Raw genomic sequence first — 18,423 nt, 5'->3', positions numbered from 1 at the left:
TATTTAAATATAAAAGCACACTAATAGGTTCAGGGCACACTAATAGGGACAGTTACCCTATATGAGAAGAGCATATTCGTCAAAATCAGTCCTTTAACTTTTTGCTACTATTGTAGGTACTAAACATCTTTAAATAAATAAATAAATATATATATATATGTATTGTTATCTCATTTCTAATTATTTACATGTAAATATTTTCAGCGTCTGACAGACACCAAGCTGCAGTCGATCTTCAGCGATCTGAAGATTCACGACAAAGAGGAGATCGCATACAAGCATTTCAAGTCCGACGGAAAGGATCCCGATGGTTTGGAAGAGGCGCGCCTGAGACAGAAACTTATCGGTAACTTTTGTGTTGTCTATAACTATTCTTCTATTGCCTCTTCTCGTTCATCTCCAATCTCTAATATAATCTATCTAAGTTCTCTAATTTCACGTAACTTTATCCCATCAAAGGAATAATGAGCACATACGGCCTACTGGAACATTTCGCCGAGACCGAAGATCCAAAGTTACTTAAAATACACAAAGCGCTGAACGATGGTAGCAATTATGTTGCCAAGGATGTATTTAAGGATATGAGACTCAACAAATTGTGGGCTAAAGCTGAAATGGCTGGTTTTACCGGTACGCATCAAGTTTACATCAATCGATGTATATCTTGTCAAGAATTTAATTTTTTTTTTCTATGATTATTTTTAGATGAGGAGCTCGACACTTTAAAACAAGAGTTTCAACATCATCAAGAAAAAGTGGACGAGTACACGAGTTTATTGAAAGAGCAGTCCAAAGATTCGGAGAAGTCTGAGAGTTAGCCTTTTATATCCACATATAGTATATATAACTTTAAAAATTTAATTTTTATATCTTACGTTTTTGTATTAATACTTTTAGATATGTTACATTTTAAATCGGAAAGTTGGAACGAGTTAGAAACTCAAGAGGAATTGTCTAACGATGTTCCAGATCAGAAATTAAGTCACATGGGAAAGGCAAATTTACTTCGGTATGATTATGTGTTATAAAAGATATATGTATGTATAAATTGACTTTTATATTCTGTTTTATATTTCTGTTCCTATTTCTGTTCAGGGAGAAACATTTGGAGCTGAGAAATGGATTAGATCGTTTAGACAGACTCACCGCAAAGGGACCAAACCATAAAGAATTTGTAGAACCTAAGGTGCAAGGATTATGGAAGATTGCGCTGGAAGCAAAATTCTCTCCTGAAGAATTATCATCTTTAAAGGTGGGGCAATAGTAATAATAATAATAATAATAATAATAGCAATAATTTAATTCTCATATATATTCTCTTTGTATCTATCTGTGAGAATAATTAGTTAAATATTAAGCTATAATTAGTTAAAGATCCACAAACTTGTTCTTGTAAATGTTAAGAAAGCCATTAGCAAAATTTTCACAATTTAGATTGTTAAATTAAACTGAACGCATCTCAATATATGATACATGTTGCAGGAGGAACTTTTGCATTACGAATCGAGGCTACTTAAGCTGCGACATTTACATGCAGAAGGAGCTCTGGAAGCAGCACAGAAAGGGCAGCTCCACGATTCAGAAAATTCAACTGCAGAACAACACATAAAGAAACACGTTAGAACTGTACAAAAACTGCATACGGATCTGGAGAGCAAAATCATGCAGAGGCACACGGAATTATAAGAAAATCATATAAGAAGCTACGGACCATTGCCATTTTTTTACAAACAAAAAAAATACCAACACTTACGCGTGCAATCAAGTTAGTATATACAAAATAGTTAGGAAAGGATAATAATTTATCGTGAAATTAAATAATGAAATAATCAACTATAGAAATATTTATTCCAATAATTTGTCGACTTACATTCTTAATAACAATTTTTGCTTAAACAATCTTGATAATTTTCTAACAAAATTTCAATAAATTTATGCTATATATAAAGCATTTAAAATATATGTATATATAAATATGCCATTTATAAAGAAAAATACCAAAATTGACGCGTACAATTAAATTAGTATATATAAAACAGTTAGAAAAGGATAATCATTTATGGTGAAATAAATGATGAAATAATCAACTATAGAAATATTTATATTCAAATAATTTGTCGACGTACATTCTTAGCAACAATTTTTGCGTGAATATCGATTTTCTAACAAAATTTCAATAGATTGATATATTACTATATAAAGCATTTAAAATATATGTATATATAAATAATTTGTACTATAAACAGAATCTCCTATATGAACAATGTATGAATGAGCTGTAGGGAACTATTTTATTTTTATCTAAGTTGAGTATACATAAAAAAATGGAAGAATGTGAAGATTGTGTTTTTGAGTACATTTATATCTTCAACAATTAAATTACTAATATTATAATTACAATCCAGTTGCGAGTTTACTGTTATTAGTCTTCTTTTTCTCCTTCGACCGCCCCTGATCCTTTGTCCCGACTAATTTCTCACATTCGCACCAAGGTGTGCTCGATTTGTCGCAGAGCAGAGAGATGTTGATCACCGTTAGGGAAGTGTCTGATATAGTCATCTTGATTGTATCGAGTATTTTGTACGAGACATTGTTCAAGCCGGTCTGCCGATCTCGCTTTCTGGTAACTTCCCGTTGATTGTAACACTTCGTCATATCTCTCTTTCTGTGATTTCTATCGTGTACATGCCTGTAATACATATTTACCACGTGTAACAATTGGGGGCCGAACGTTGCAACTTCCAATCTAGTTTCATTCGATATTTTACGAGATGAATACAGAAATTCACAAAGTCTCAAAATGATACCTAAATGTATTGTGCGTTCCTGTTGATATATTCTGCGGTCGACTGACGCTCAGGCCGGCCTCTTTCAGTCTAACGTAAAACTCGTCGTCTTCGAGACCCCATCCCCAATATTTGTTCGACATCCCGTTCACTTGTATGAAATGCTCTCTGCAAAAGTGCATACAATCAACAGTAGTAAACAGATCATTGGCTGTGTTCAACAGAAAAAGCGGCTTTATTTAAGATTTGTTGTAAAATTTTTTTTTAATATGATCAGTTCTCGCCTTTAATTCCTTATCGGATTTAAATATGTAACGTTACTTTTTCTGCTGAAAGCCCATGTATTGCATCTCTTTTTGTGATTTATTATTGCAGTTTAAATAAAACGTACCTTTTGATGAGCAATATACCGCCGATAAAGGTAAAATAATGATACCGGGGATGTAAGTCTGGCGACGAAATATGATGAGGTCCTGTACTTGGATATGCATACGATAATTGATCGTTCATAGGCAATAAGTCTACATCGTGCATTGCAATGTAATCAAATGCTTTCTCCGTTTCGAGGAAGCCTACGTTTATGAGAGACGCTCGATTGAATCTATATCTATCCACCTGGGAAAAAAACGTTACGCATGAGATTCAAATGACACTTCAATGTCCACAAGTTCTCTTTCGCTCACAAGCGAAAGTTCTAACAGTGCAATATACCTGGTTTAATACAAATATATGATAATCTATGTTCTGCTTGTCCAGGAATTTCTGCATATGCGGTACGAATATCAGTAATTCCTCAAAGCGATCCCTAAATGGCACTAGTATGGCCAATCGATGCTCCGCTTTCTTTTTCTGTCCATTAATCTCGTCGGCCATTTGCTTGAGGTGTTGACTCGGCTGAGTGTTTGCTTCGCACTTGCATTCGTCTGAAATAACAAAATCACGTTTTAAGAAAAACGCCGAAGTTTCGATGGTACGTTTTAACGCTACATTTTCCAATAAAGTCGACTTACCGATACTGATGGGAGATATGCTGATTATACACGACGTGACGAAGGTGATGAAGATGCAGGCAAAGATATACTTAAACCTCGTGCTCTTCCAAATGCTATCCATCCTGAATAATGTTTGCGGCAAGATTATCTCATAAAATACAGATTGCAAGTGTTAATTGGTAGGCAAGTGCTGTTTTAACGTTCCACCGATATCTCCCGGTGGCATTTCTTCCTCCTTGAAAAACAGAAGTTATCCAGTTATTATCGGAGAATTTTAAGTGCTCGATTGTAGTGGAAAGAGGTGAGTCCTAAGGACAGAGGAGGGGGGGAGGTCGATAAAATAACTGATACAACTTATTTAAAATAAAATATCGCAGGGACTAATACAACTTATTTAAAATTAATAAATATAAAATAGATTCCAAAAACATATTTAAAATATTAAATAAGAAATAGATCGAAAGAAGCTATTTAAAATAATAAATACTTACTAAATAATACTAAATAACTCTTTTACTTTTCTTGATTTAAAATATATATTTTAAATAATGTTATTTTAAAAACGACCGACCCCTGCCTAAGGATAACAACCACGTTTACACGGTATGTTTAATGTCCACGACCTTTACCTTATATTTCACCTAAACATGATAAGTCGTGACAGTGTAAACAATTGTGAAGTGACCCAAACTGATTTGGGTCAGGTCTCTTTTTTATAATCCTTGACCCATTTTGGGTCGCACGATATAATGCATAACGCGTATAGACTAAAACAGCTATGTATAATTCAATAGATGACATTCACATTCATTCACATGAGGACTAAATCAGGTCCAATTTGGTCTACATGATATAAATGTTTAATTAAAGGTATACTTTAGAATCAAGGTATAGGTCGAGTCGTACGGTGTAAACTAAACAAATGTAACTCACAGTGCAATCCTTAAAATGATTCTCTTGCAGCTGCTGATTGACAAATGCAACTTCAACTGGATATTCTGACGTGAAGTATTTCAAGTGTTTCATGAGGGACGTATCCCTTTTCAAAGGGCTGTCGACACAGACGTCGCAAAATCTCTCTCAAGAGAGAGAGTTCCTTCCAGAGTTCGTGCACGACGAGCTGCTCCCTCAGCCTGCTCTTCTCCTTCTTAATCGCCTTAGGATTTACGATTCGACCGAATCGGAGTACCTCTGGTGCTTCCTGGACTTCAAAGGGGGTTCTCCTTCGGTGTTTCCTGGACTTCAAAGTCCAGACGCGTGTCTCAGCGTTTTGCAAGTCCAGGCGCACATCCAGCGGTGCAGATCCAACTCTGTTCACTCAACAACGCTTCTTCGCCGAGGCACGACGTAGTCGGCGGTCGCCGCACTAGCTCGAATGACGGAGTCGCTCCGCGATCGTCGTGTCTCCGCGCGAGACGCGCACGTCCCTCGCGACCTCGCGATCATCACGTAACAGTCCGGCCCGCGTAAACGATCTGTCGTGCATCGTCGTGTTCCAGGAGCTCGATCCTCGCTCGAACGTAAGTAACCAGAGTACGCCGTTCATGCCATTTCGCGTGTCATCCCGCGGCGAGACGTGCCGCAACAATTCTTGACAGCTCGCGAATATTATCCCCCGGCCTCGCCACTCGCGATCACACCTTGCGCCGACTCGCGTGCTCGTGCTAGCTGCACATTCCGGATACGTTCTGAAATCCCGCCGAGGAGGTCTGTTCGTTGTACCGCGTCGTACTTCCCCTTGTCCGGGGATACAAAAAAGGAGATATGTAATTGAAAAAGAGAAGAGGACAGATTTTGCAACTGACATTTTTGTATGTTTTTATCCTTCGTACTATTTTTAACTTCTAATTATATAATAACTGTATTTCATTTGACGTGTAAAAATATAAAGAAATTGTACCGCGTAAAATTTATTTTTTTATAACCGAACTTTTTGCGTTATTCGCCGCTTTTTTGAGAATTATTAGACAAAAAAATGAGAGGATAGAGGTTAGAAATTCCAAAATTTGTTTTCTTTACAGAATTTTTTTGTACTATAATTATAATTTTTCTTTCTTCTCAAATATAAATTATATACTTTCTTAATTTTAAGTTTATTTTAAATGCAAAAAGACTAAATCTTGGGTTTGTTCTTTTGTGTCTAAACTTTTTTTCCTCTCTTTTTTCCTCACACGTCCTAATGTTATCTATTTCACTTTAAGTACAGAAAGGGTAAATAATACATCAGCAAAGAACAAACCTGTTTTTCCTAACTGCAGTTTTGTTGCTCTATTTTTGCAACGTGATTTTTTTCTCTTTTATATTTTGAGCACAGACACCTTCCTCCATGTTTTTTTTTCCTCCAAATACACGCGTCTGTCTACAAGTGCGAAGCAAGTGCAGCAGCTGATTGTGTAACGAACGAACCCAGCGTCGAATCAACTTTATTCTATCCTCGTTCAACGAATGGATTACGTCACGCGCGCGTTGTGCAGGTTGGGTTTGGGGGACTGGGTGTAGTCCGCGTAGTTCGTTATAATACAATCCGGAGTGGTAGTCATGTCAAGGGTGTTGTCCGTGCGCGATTGACTCGAAATTGATGCCCAAGGGAAAGATGTGGCTCCAGTATTACTGGGTGTTATTACTGGGCTGTTTAGCGTTACATCAAATTCACGGTACGTAACGCGCTTTTTTTTAATCCTCGCGAACGTCGCGAAAGCGAGATCGACGCCCGCAAGTCGTAGAACGCACGCCGTGCCTGGCGATGCGAGCGTCAAATTGCGAATATTTGTTTCTCGAATTAATTATTATCTTATATCAAATTCATCGCCCTTAATCTCTCGGCAACCATACAATAATATATATCAAATTAATTGCCTTTAATCTCGACAGCAATATAGTAATATATATCAAATTAATTGCCTTTAATCTCGACAGCAATACAATGTGTATCGAATTGATTACCTTTAACCTTTAAAAACCACTGTATCGGTCTTGCAGACCGCTAATGAAACGTTACTTGTCAACAATTTTCTTATTCGTCACCATTTAAATATATTTTATTTCTATTATGTATATGAGATCGTTTTGTTAACCCTCGCATTAAAACATATATGTTTTCCTTTTCCCCATCAACAGGTGTATTCAGAAAACGTACATTTTTATTATAATTAACTTGTAAAATTAGCGAGAGCTTAATAGCGGTCTGTCAGACCGACATTGTGATTAGTGCGATTTTTTGGGCGTGGTGGTTTAAAAATTAATCTCAACAATAATACTATTATATATATATATATATATATATCTCATCTGTCCCTTATTTCAATTACGATACTCGCATCGACTCGTGTTCCAACTTTATTCGCATTTTTAGGAATGTGAAATGTTGGAAACGTAGAGCCGAGAGCGTTGTGTGCCGCACGTTAATCAACTCGCTACAATTGCCGTGAATTGATCAATTGTTTCCCTCGGCAGGCCAATACCTCAACAACAATGGCACGGTCACGTGGTGCACGGTCTCCGAGGGCGAGCAGAACAAGTGCCAGGCCTTCTCCAGGGCGGTCGATCGCGAGATCGGGGCGTTCGGCTACAATTACTACTCGGTGCGGTGCAGGCAGGCGTTCAACAAGGAGGAATGCATGACCATGCTGGACCGCGAGATCGCCCAGATAACGACGCTGGACGCCGGCGAGGTCTTCGTGGCCGGCCGATACCACAGTCTCGTGCCGATAATGCAGGAGATATACGAGAGCGGCGTGAACTATCAGTACGCCGTCGCGGTGATCAAGAGGGGCTCCCTGCCCGACGTGCACACTTTGCACGATCTCAGAGGCAGGAAGGGCTGCTTCGCCGGCGTCGGCACGCTCGCCGGCTGGGTCATCCCCATTAACACTGTGAGCTAAAATTCGTAGATTGCGTGATATAAACAGAGAGCCGGCTTAAGATATTTTTCGGCCCAGGGGCTAATATTAAAACGGGACCCTCTTATTATCAAGTAATAATGATTTAAATACATACAGATAAATAGGTAACAAAAGGCACTAAGAGTCAACACGCAGAAAATGTTGCGTTAAAACTTCTAATAAAGTTGTATTCTATAAATTAAATTACATCTTCTTACATGTCGTACGTTTCGGTCCACTTCAGACCATCTTCAGCAATGAATACGTAAAGTTCCGTCAAAATTACATTATTTTTCCGTTCGCAATTGTCAAAAACGTAATATAATTCTGGCGGGACTCTAGGTATTCATCGCTGAAGAAGCTCTGAAGTGGACCGAAACGTACGATATGTAAGAAGATGTAATTTAATTTATGGAATACAACTTTATTCGAAGTTTTAACGCAACATTTTCTGCGTGTTGACTCTTAGTGCCTTTTGTTACCTATTTATCTTTATTGAAGTCTTATAATTTATTATTGGAGATACATACAGATTTTGCATTTGCTATTTAAAAAACGTGATTATTCGTATGACTTTTGTTTCTGCTTTGGAAAAGATACAAGGCAGCTCTGAAAAGTAAACACATAAAAATAATTCGCATTTTATTGAAATTACAGTGATACTTAAAACTTTTTTTTCTTGATTTATTGTACGCAAATTCATTGATTAAATCATTAAAATCAAGATTTCTCAGCAGTTCGCTTTCTATAGCTAATAATGCTAAATGACGATAGTCTAATATCAATCATTGTGGATTGATATTTATTTTTTATTATTGAAATTAATAATTTTAAGCTTATGAGGGACCCCCTAGAAAGATGGGGTCTGGGACTATAATTCCCTTAGCCCCCCCCCCTCCCTCTTAAACCGGTACTGGATATAAACCATCACAATGTAATTACAATTTTTATTCAATAAAATGTATTTTTTGTTCAGCTCATGAAGCACGGAGGAATGGAAGTTCTCGACTGTAACAACCACGTAAAGTCGACGATTAAATTCTTTGGACCTAGTTGCGCGGTAAACTCCTTAATTGATAAATACAATCCACTTGGTAAGTTTAACGTAAGGATACACCAAATTCTTGGTAGCTAAACTAAAGTGTATTAATATTTAAAATGAAGTAGATATACTTGAAGTTTGGCGAAAGCGAGTGATGTAGGCTGCGTTCCATTTAACGCTCGCGAGCATTATGCTTGTCCTTAGTTATCGTGTGATAAACAACAAGGATGAAATGATTCCAAAAAGTGTTGCGAGCGTTTAATGGAACGCACCCATAGAAAGTTTTTTTAGTGCAGTCCGGTGCAGCGACAAGGAACGGGCTGAAAGTATAGACGCATTTCCATCCTGCAGTTGTCATAATCTGGGAAATCGATTGCAGGTGACAATTCTGACCAGTTGTGCAGCCTGTGCATCGGGAAAGTACCCGGCGGCAAGTGTACGAACCAGGATCCTTACTCGGGATACGAGGGGGCCTTCCGTTGCTTGGTCGAAGCGGGTGAAATCGCCTTCTTGGTGCACACGACCGTGGAGGAGATGACTTCGACGACATTCGACTTTAGTACGTAAACATTTTCAACGCTCAGCAAGCGAACAAGTAAAAATTTTTCAAAGAAAAGAAATCAGCAGGATATTCGATTTACAATTCTCTGTTATTTTAGGTTCCGTGAAGAAGGATCAGTTCGAACTGTTGTGCAGAGACGGTACTCGTAGACCCGTAGACGATTACAGAGTCTGCAATTGGGGCACCGTGCCGTCCCGCGCGATCGTCACGTCTTCGGCGACCAACTTCGACATTCGTCGAAAGTATCAGAGATTTTTGGAGAGGACCGTTCGAATACTGCACAAGGACAGGAACGGCACGACCAGCTTCAATCGTTTCGACAACAATCCGCGGGACTTCGAGAACCGTCCGGGTTACGACAGCGGTCCGCGGGACTTCGAGAACCGTCCGGGTTACGACAGCGGTCCGCGGGACTTCGAGAACCGTCCGGGTTACGACAACAATCCGAGGGACTTCGAGAACCGTCCGGGTTACAACAGATATGGCGAGAGTGATTATAACAGAGGCGGATTTAGAAGTCCGGACGAATACTCCACGGACAATTGGGATCGTAGCGGATACAATCGAAGCATCGGCGGCGGAAGAGGAGGGATAGGAGGATTGAATCCGTGGGAGAAGCCCGCGTATAACGATACCAATTATTATACCAGGGAGAGAGATCACACGACCACTGAGTCTACGTTTGTGCAACCGATAGAAGTGTTCGAGTTGTACGAATCGGCGCCTAGATACGGAATGCAGCATAATTTAATATTCTCTGTAAGTCTTAATGTTATCGTGTTTCTCGTTTATTTACAGGGTTGCCACAGACCTGGAAAACCGGGAAAAGTCAGGGAAATTTAAAGTTTAAACTGATCAGAGAAAACCTGGAAAAATCAGGGAAAGATATGAAAGAGCCTAGAATTTTGAACTTTGCTCTTTAAAAGGGATCCACCCCGATTCTGTAACTCTTAACAACAGTTCGATATCGCTATATTTTTTGTATGTATTGCTTTTTCTGATTTGAAAATCCTTTTTCAGAATTTCTTTAATATCACTAAATATTCAGAATATTTTGAATTGCGATAACAGAGAGAAGTCTCGAAACAAGATCGTAATTTTCAAAATTTCGTTCGATTTTCATACAAAATCATTTTATTCTGTTATTTTCTATTGTTTAATTCTGGAAAAGAATTTTCAAATCAGAAAAAGTAATCATACAAAAAATATAACGATATCGAACTGTCGTTAAGACTGTTAAGAGTTACAGAATCGGGGTGGATCCCTTTTAAAGAGCAAAGTTCAAAATTCTATGCTCTTTCTATCTTTCCCTGACTTTTCCAGGTTATCCGTGAATCTGCATTTGCGATTATATTATTTTATTAAACTTCTAAATTTATGTTCTTTCTAATAATATAAGTTACTTTTCTTGTAATATGTATCTTCTAAACATTAAAATTTAGAATTATATATATTTGATACTGATCATGGAAAATTTTCTACTGTCGTCTGGAAATCATGAAAAACTCAGGGAATTTCAAAATTCATTTTCTGTGGCATCCCTGATTTATTATTAAGTTAGAGCGAATTTAGAAGTTTATTCGTAAAGGTACGATTTCATGCTGGCGCTCGATGCCCATTTTTAGCGTCAAAACAGATCGTACATGATGAAAATTGATGCTTGGTATTCGTCAATTTAGATTATGTGATCTGTTTTGACGCTAAAAATGAACGTCGAGCGTCAGTATGAAAAGGTATCATCAACGTCAATTTCATTTTCTAGGATTCTGCTCGCGATTTCGTACAAGTGTCCGAAAAAGATCAAACGTACACCGGGTATTTAGGAAGATCTATCGATCATGTATTAGGCGTACATCATTGTCCCGTAAATCGGATGACATTATGCGTTACGTCCGAACCAGAAATGGAAAAATGCGTAAAGATGAAGGTACAGTTTAGATTACGTATTTAACAAAATGAATGTTTGCGTTACTTCAGAAATTACATTTAAACGTTGTTAATTTTAATATCTTTATTGTCTGTTGTAGATCGCCTTAAAAGCCCAATTGCTGAAACCAGAATTACTTTGTCACAGAGGCCACAGCCAAATAAATTGTATGCAGTTGATACAAAACGGGTATGTATAAAATAATTTACATTTAATACATGTAGAATAGAATAGAAATTTATTCATTTCAGATTTACACATATCCAAGAAGGGGACAAAAAATTCTTTTCATTTATCCATCCATATCTTTTCCTAACTCTTTTCCCTACTCTTCTATCTCTCCTACTACTTACATTCTACATTATCTGTCTTTTTACATTTTTATATTTTACATTATTTATATTTTTTTTTATTTCCTGCCTCTTTACATTTTTATATTTTACAATATTTACATTGCTTTACTTCTATCTTTGGTTTTCCTCTAACTTTTCTAACTTAATCCATTCACCACCCTGTCATTTATCTTTACTTTGCTCCTACCGTTGCTATTTTATTCTTATCTTATTTTCCTTTTTTACTGAACTTCTATCCCTCTTTTTATTTCCTTTTTATGTCCTTTTCCCTTTCCTTCCATAGTTTTACTAAAACTTTGCCTTTGTCTTCATCCAGTTTCCCCTCCAAATAATCTGCCTACTCTTCCCTTATCCTCTTCCTTATCCTCTCCTAAGTCTACACCATTCCTTCACTTTTTGACATTCCTCTACATAATGCTCTAAACTATCTTTACCTTCCCCACAAAATACACATTTCCACTGTCCTTCAACCAATATTTATTTCCTAATTCCATGTTTTGCACATCTTAATTTTACCAAATTCAACCATACATCCGAAATGAATATTCTGGGCGTTATAATTTTTTTTGTCTTCTTTACGGTAGGATTGCCGACGTAACTGTACTAGATGCCAGTGACGTCTACACCGCTGGACTGCAGTTCGAACTGATTCCATTTATATCCGAAGTTTACAATTTGGGTACACCGGACTACTACGTTGTCGCCGTCGCGAAGGAGGAGGACGACAATACGGACTTGACGTATCTCAAAAACAAATACACTTGTCACACCGGAATCAACATGGCTGCGGGATGGGTTTACCCGCTGGCGTATCTCATCTCCAACAAGTGGATTAGGGGATACGGTTGCGACTCCGTGCGCGCCGCCGCCGAATACTTTAGCAAGTCCTGCGTGCCGGGCGCGCTCAGCACCGAATACAATACAGGTGAAGCTGAAAAAAGTTCTAACTAAAAATTCCAATAAATTGATAATTTTTCTAAGCTGAAAATTAATAGAACAAAATAAAATGAATTAAAGTTGAAGCAGTAAAAAATTAAATAAAAAAGAAGGCCAAGAAACGAGCACACAAATTAAAAATATGTAAAAATTAAAACTTTAATAAAATCAAATTTTCACTTTAATAAAATGAAATTCTAAAACGTTTCAGACTTTACAGTCATCTTTAGCTAGCATAATTGAAAACACTCAGTAAAATACAATAAATAAAAGAATAAGTACATTTATTTATTGTATTTTACTGCGTGTTTTCAATTATGCTAGCTGAAGATGACTCTGTGAAGTCTGAAACATTCTAGAATTTCATTTTATGACTTTATTAAAGTTTTAAATTATACATCTTTTTTATTGTGTGCTCGTTTTTTGGCCTTCTTATTTATTTAATTTATTGCTTTGCATTTACCGCTCTGTTTTGAATTTTAATAAAGGTGAAAGTTTTTTTATTTATTTCATTAAGCAATTATTTTATCGTTTGTAGGTGTGCCTTACGATAACATGTGCGACTTGTGCCACGGGGTGAGCTACCGATACTGCCGACGAGACGCTTCCGAGGATTACTTCGGATACACAGGTGCCTTTAGATGTCTAGTGGAGGGAGGCGGCGACGTGTCCTTCGTGAAACACACGACGGTCGCGGAGAACACCGACGGCAAGCGCAAGGAGTTCTGGGCGCGCAACACCTTCACGAAAGACTTCGAATTGCTTTGCCCGGACGGCACGCGACGCCCGACGACGGATTACATGAACTGCAACCTGGGCAAAGTCGCCGCCAATGCTGTAGTCACGCGCGGCGGTTATTACGGCTACAACGAGACGCAGATCAACGCGTACATCAATCTGTTTATATACGCACAACAGTTCTACGGCCGGAAGGAGCAGGACGAGTTCAGCTTCAGCATGTATTACAGCCCGTCGCCTTACAGCGATCTCATTTTCCAAGATGCCACTCAGCAGCTGGTGGTAATCCCGTCGAACAAGCGGGAGTACAGCGCGTACCTCGGCCCGGATTTTATGAGAGCCAGGAGAATCGTAGATTGTAACGCAGGCGCGTCTGCGATACGTTACTCCCTGTTCGCCACGATAGTTATGATCGCGTTTACTTTCGCGTTTGGTAGATAAGTATCGCGTTCGCGAATTGCATGCTTTTACACGAATACTCTAAAAGAATTCGTGCCGAGATCACGAACGAAGATTAAGAGATCTGACAAACGAATCTGATAGAGCATATTTTATCAATTGGCACTATTCATACTATATTTAGCAATATAGAATATTTTATCGCTGCTACGTATTACTAATATTATCAAAGATATATTCTAAATGTCAGTCAAATATTGTTTTATACATACTTTTTACACGTATATTTTTACAAAAGTACAAATGACTGAGAGATATAGTTGAATATATAAATTTAAGCACGATTGCTGCCTTTGCGTCCGTCCAACGGAGCCATATCTCTAAGTGTATCCGTCCAAATACGAAAAAGTTATCGATCTGGTCTTATCGATAATTTTAAGGATTATTGTAATTTAATAATTTGATATATGTATATTTTATACCGTCCACTAATGTTTTTTCTAGTAATAAATCTTTATAAGGTTTTTCATGAATTTTTTTACATTATTCCACGCGTTACTCAATAAAATAATATCTCTAATAAAAAAATATCAATATGGGACATGATATGAAAAACATAAAAAATAATTTGATATATATATATATATTTTTTTTTATACCGTCCACTAATGTTTTTTCTAATAATAAATCTTTATAAGGTTTTTCATGCATTTTTTTTACATTATTCCACGTGTTACTCAATAAAATAATATCTCTAATAAAAAAGAGTCAACATGGGACATGATATAAAAAACATAAAAAATAATTTGATATATATATATTTTATACCGTCCACTAATGTTTTTTCTAGTAATAAACCTTTATAAGGTTTTTCATGCATTTTTTTTACATTATTCCACGCGTTACTCAATAAAATAATATCTCTAATAAAAAAGAATCAACATGGGACATGATATAAAAAATAGCGCGAGACTTGTATAAATCTAGACTTTGCAAAAAGTATTACATTTCTCAAATAGGACACCGGAAGTACAATGACGCATGATAACTGGAGATTTAAATTACAATTGAATAACGAATAGGAAAAGAGATCATTGCTTTGGCTGTCAAAAATTCACGCAAATCTTAAGTTTGGATCAAAATTTTTAAAGTCAATAATTCTCAATCCGTCTCCGATAATTCGAATGATGTGATTTTAATAAAAGTCTTCACGTTGCTGACGTCGCATATTAAAATAGCTCTCTTAATCGCAAAACAGATTGTTTCTGTGGGAGATCACGATAGAGCGATATGAATAGTGACATTCAATCAATGAATACGTCAAAATACGAAAAATTGGGAAAAGCATCTAACACGCAAATCAATAGGCGTAATAATTCCAATAATTTCCAGGTAATAATCTTGCAAGATAAAAAAATGTATATAGTAATAATGTAACGTTAAAATGTACATTTAGATAACAGATAGATACTCCCCAAATACTTGACAATTTATTGAATCAATCTATTTGAACAGAAACAGAAATCGGATTCTAGTTCAACATCGACATCCCACACCTCACCCTCATCTACAAAACAAATGAATGCCACAGCAGGTAAGATCTTGAAAATAATTTCAATCCATAAATCGACACATAGTTGGAATAAATAATATTATAGTTGATTTATTGATTTATTTATCTATACCAGTAGCTCGTCATTTTATTCTACGATTTTTCTTTCAATTCCAAATTTCCTCAGGTAAGCATCAAGTACGTAAATTAGTGGACAGCAAACAAGTCTCGGGACCGTTTCATCAAAACGATAAGAAGGCATTTCTTCTCGATACTTATGCCCGTATCGTTGCTAGCAATAACAGACGTTGCCCTAAGCGATTGCGTGAACTTGCCAAACCAAAGAGACAGGCTCGTAGCGATCAACATGATTATACAGCGAATTTCGATTTAAATTATGGCCATGTAACTAAAACTTATCGTACGGATGATAAACGCAATTTAAAAGAGTCAAAGAAGAAATAGCTATTATAATCATCATGGAATAATTTAAACAATTTCTGAGCGTGACTACTACATCAGCTTCAAACAATAGAATTAAAAGTTCCAGAAACATCAAGAAAGATATCAAAAGAACAAATAAAAAATTTTTTTAAACCTTTTAAATCATTATTTTTAGGCTTTAATCTGTATTTTTTTAATATAAAGTAAAAATCTTTCTATAAAATAAAATTATAATTATAAAAAACATTAATGCAATAAAGTTATTAGATTTTATTCATCTCTTGTAAATTTATTCGATTTTTTATGTAATAGACTTTTCTGTACATAAGACTCGATCATTATGTATATTTATCATGTTGAGAAAAATATGATCTACATCAGTATTCGACGCAATCAATTTACATCATTAGCTATCAACATTTCAAAAATATGAACAGATAGAAGTATAATATAACATAAAGAAGTAATATTATAAACTGTGTAACTATTGGAGACAAGATAAACATTGAGATAATTTTTGAAAGTTGTGGCTGGATTTATCTGCATCTCTTGTCAAATAACGGCATTAATTCGCCGCCTTGATTCCCGTCTTGATTCCCAATTTAGATTAATATAAATTAAATAATAATTAGCAAGGATTTGATCTCCTCTTTATACAAAAAAATATTAAATAAGACATAAGGGCTATCAGAAGTCAGCGCGGTAAGTGGTGCGCAAATTATAATTAAGCCGAAACGAAGTCTGTTTAAACCTATGTATTTTTATTAAAATTATATATTGTTTGAATTACGTCTAAATTATTGTTATAATTTGCCACTACTTACCGCGCTGACTCCTGATAGCCCTTACGTCTTGTTTAATTTTTTAGATCAGTATATTTGAGCATTTGCATTTTTAAAATATATAATTAAAATCTTTCTTTTTATAAAAGGATATTATAAGAAGAGCTAGTGTAATAATCGAATTTTTTGAATTTTCTAAAATTAGTTACATACTTTTCGTGTTGATGAAAATAAGACATCAATATTCGATTCGCATATCAGCTATATTATTTGAAAAATGTGCAAAGTGATAGAAAAGAGAAATGATAATATTATATTAAACTGTGACTATTGTTTTCTCCAATAGATATATCCAATCCCATAAAAAATCTTTTTAAAAAAAGAAAAAATATACGCCAAATACATAAAAATTATCACTTACATTCTTTCTAAAATTAACAAGAACAATTTTTTTTATAATTTAAATATACAAATTAATTAAAATGTCTAGCTCGTGTTTTAACACAAATATATAAGATAAATCGGCCAAGGATGAGCGAAGGTAAAAGTAACATGGAATCACTAAAAACTCAAGTTAATTAAATAGATAGTTTAATGTCGAGGAATTAAAATCAATATACGGTTCGACTCACAGAGTCTTCTTCAGTTGAAGATATAAAAAGTCAATAAGTAAAATGTAAGTAAAAAATAAATAACATAAAAAACCGGACATAATAAATTAATACTGAGACGTTAAAGTTAACTAACATAAAAAGAATATATCAAAACTTAAAGCAATGAATCCTGTACGAATATGTCCGTTTCAACTACCGCTGTAGTAGTGCGAGAGATTAAACGCATACATACTAATAGCGCACGCAATGGTTTCCTTATATCGAGCATCTTTTCCTTTTTGTGTGGAATTGGGATCAATTGTCATTTGTGTCGCTGTTCTGAGAAATCTTCTTCAGAGAAGCCTTCTCACCTCCGTGTCGATTTCGAAACGTTTTAAATGTGCAGACACAACGCCGATCCAATATCTCCTAATATATGTCGGTATCATTACGGTTGTAATATGATATATTATTGTGTCCAGTAACTTACAAGGATCTTCGGTGATAATTTGGCCGATGTAGAGTAACGGTAATACGACTGACATACGTACAGTCTGACTGTCTGGTTGTGCGAGACGACATGTGTTACCGTTTCGGGAACTTCGCGTGTATATATTCGATATTCGAGTTTTTTCCTCCCCCGTAGGGTGAACGGTACAAAATTGTTTATAAGGTGTGTTTACATATCTGTCAGTTCGTTAAGTATCGCAAAGTAAGAATTGTCTAGCATGTCCAAATCCTTGATAGAATTTAATTAACCCATGCTTTTGCTCTTTAATATGCAGCAATTCTGAAATAAGTCTTTCGTAACAGTTATATTCGGTGTCAAGCACTTTTATGTTATTTCAAAATATTATATAGGAGTGTCCAGATTCTAAAATGTGTTCTGTAACTGAGTATTTTGTCGGGTCTAAGTTTAATGTTATTTTTATGTTTTTTTAATCTAGAACCGAGCTGTCTTTTGGTTTGTCCCACATAAAATGCTTCACAGTCGTTACAAGCGATTTTATAGACCACGTTGTTGTTTTTCATGGTCAAATTCTTATCTTTGTAAACCCTGACGAACATATCCGTCTTATTGAGTACTCTATATCCTATTGTATATTCATTCTTATCAATGATCGATGTTACGATTTCTGAGATGTTTTTAATGTATGGAAGTACTAAGAATTTTCTCCTATCACTTGTTGCCTCCATTGTGGTGCTGTGTTCGTCTGTTTCTTTTACTGTACTGGATTTTATCTGGTGTCTATTAGTTTTTTTTAATCTAATATTCATCTTATTGAAAATCAAATCCAGAGGGTATCCATATTCTCTAACAGAAGAGATACGCACAGTTTTAAATTTTCTTGCTGGAACGTGGGATGTGAAATTAAGAAAGCTATGTCCATTAGGTTGTTAAATATACAATTATTTAAAAATTAATTGATTGATCA

At 35.9% G+C, this 18,423-nt stretch overlaps 4 protein-coding genes across 4 annotated transcripts in view; 3 read left to right on the top strand and 1 right to left on the bottom strand.

The window, feature by feature from the left end:
• The window catches only part of LOC105457530 (alpha-2-macroglobulin receptor-associated protein), a 2,429-nt gene extending 698 nt beyond the window's left edge, over nt 1-1,731 (top strand). Inside the window, exons 2-7 of the mRNA XM_011702240.1 lie at nt 205-346; nt 460-630; nt 706-813; nt 898-1,009; nt 1,096-1,252; nt 1,483-1,731. Coding sequence (XP_011700542.1) covers nt 205-346; nt 460-630; nt 706-813; nt 898-1,009; nt 1,096-1,252; nt 1,483-1,686 — 894 coding nt within the window. The 3' untranslated portion in view covers nt 1,687-1,731. The remainder of the gene's footprint in view (nt 1-204; nt 347-459; nt 631-705; nt 814-897; nt 1,010-1,095; nt 1,253-1,482) is intronic.
• Nucleotides 1,732-2,083: 352 nt separating this feature from the next.
• LOC105457531 (beta-1,4-galactosyltransferase 7) lies at nt 2,084-5,655 on the bottom strand. The gene is made up of 6 exons (XM_011702241.1): nt 4,712-5,655; nt 3,797-4,013; nt 3,498-3,709; nt 3,178-3,401; nt 2,808-2,954; nt 2,084-2,689 (listed from the first exon to the last, which is right to left on the bottom strand). Exons 2-6 carry the CDS (start codon nt 3,897-3,899, stop codon nt 2,395-2,397), a joined length of 981 nt encoding a protein of 326 aa, XP_011700543.1. The 5' UTR covers nt 3,900-4,013; nt 4,712-5,655; the 3' UTR covers nt 2,084-2,394.
• Nucleotides 5,656-6,260: 605 nt separating this feature from the next.
• On the top strand, nt 6,261-14,149 carry LOC105457528 (melanotransferrin). Its single transcript, XM_011702238.1, has 9 exons — nt 6,261-6,432; nt 7,232-7,650; nt 8,636-8,753; nt 9,081-9,260; nt 9,361-10,022; nt 11,026-11,190; nt 11,291-11,379; nt 12,128-12,468; nt 13,018-14,149. Exons 1-9 carry the CDS (start codon nt 6,357-6,359, stop codon nt 13,656-13,658), a joined length of 2,691 nt encoding a protein of 896 aa, XP_011700540.1. The 5' UTR covers nt 6,261-6,356; the 3' UTR covers nt 13,659-14,149.
• Nucleotides 14,150-14,665: 516 nt separating this feature from the next.
• On the top strand, nt 14,666-15,774 carry LOC105457527. The gene is made up of 3 exons (XM_011702236.1): nt 14,666-15,008; nt 15,132-15,210; nt 15,356-15,774. The coding sequence occupies exons 1-3, from the start codon at nt 14,907-14,909 to the stop codon at nt 15,631-15,633; spliced, it is 459 nt and encodes a 152-aa protein (XP_011700538.1). The 5' UTR covers nt 14,666-14,906; the 3' UTR covers nt 15,634-15,774.
• The last annotated feature ends 2,649 nt before the right edge of the window (nt 15,775-18,423 follow it).

This window comes from Wasmannia auropunctata, unplaced genomic scaffold (assembly GCF_000956235.1).
Source record: "Wasmannia auropunctata unplaced genomic scaffold, wasmannia.A_1.0 LD335208.1, whole genome shotgun sequence".
NCBI classification, from domain to species: domain Eukaryota; kingdom Metazoa; phylum Arthropoda; class Insecta; order Hymenoptera; family Formicidae; genus Wasmannia; species Wasmannia auropunctata.
Note: the sequence above shows the minus strand (reverse complement) of the source record. Positions and strands in the feature narration are given on the sequence as shown.

Bases quoted from the DNA above. Each gene is read 5' to 3' on its own strand.
- LOC105457528 (XM_011702238.1), top strand. From the start codon at position 6,357: ATGCCCAAGGGAAAGATGTGGCTCCAGTATTACTGGGTGTTATTACTG. The intron at 6,433-7,231 runs GTACGTAACGCG...TTCCCTCGGCAG, and splicing joins AGCGTTACATCAAATTCACG to GCCAATACCTCAACAACAAT. The intron at 9,261-9,360 runs GTACGTAAACAT...CTGTTATTTTAG, and splicing joins TTCGACGACATTCGACTTTA to GTTCCGTGAAGAAGGATCAG.
- LOC105457531 (XM_011702241.1), bottom strand. From the start codon at position 3,899: ATGGATAGCATTTGGAAGAGCACGAGGTTTAAGTATATCTTTGCCTGC. The intron at 3,710-3,796 runs GTAAGTCGACTT...TTGTTATTTCAG, and splicing joins CATATCTCCCATCAGTATCG to ACGAATGCAAGTGCGAAGCA. The intron at 3,402-3,497 runs GTATATTGCACT...TTTTTTTCCCAG, and splicing joins ATATATTTGTATTAAACCAG to GTGGATAGATATAGATTCAA.
- LOC105457527 (XM_011702236.1), top strand. From the start codon at position 14,907: ATGAATAGTGACATTCAATCAATGAATACGTCAAAATACGAAAAATTG. The intron at 15,009-15,131 runs GTAATAATCTTG...CTATTTGAACAG, and splicing joins ATAATTCCAATAATTTCCAG to AAACAGAAATCGGATTCTAG. The intron at 15,211-15,355 runs GTAAGATCTTGA...AAATTTCCTCAG, and splicing joins ACAAATGAATGCCACAGCAG to GTAAGCATCAAGTACGTAAA.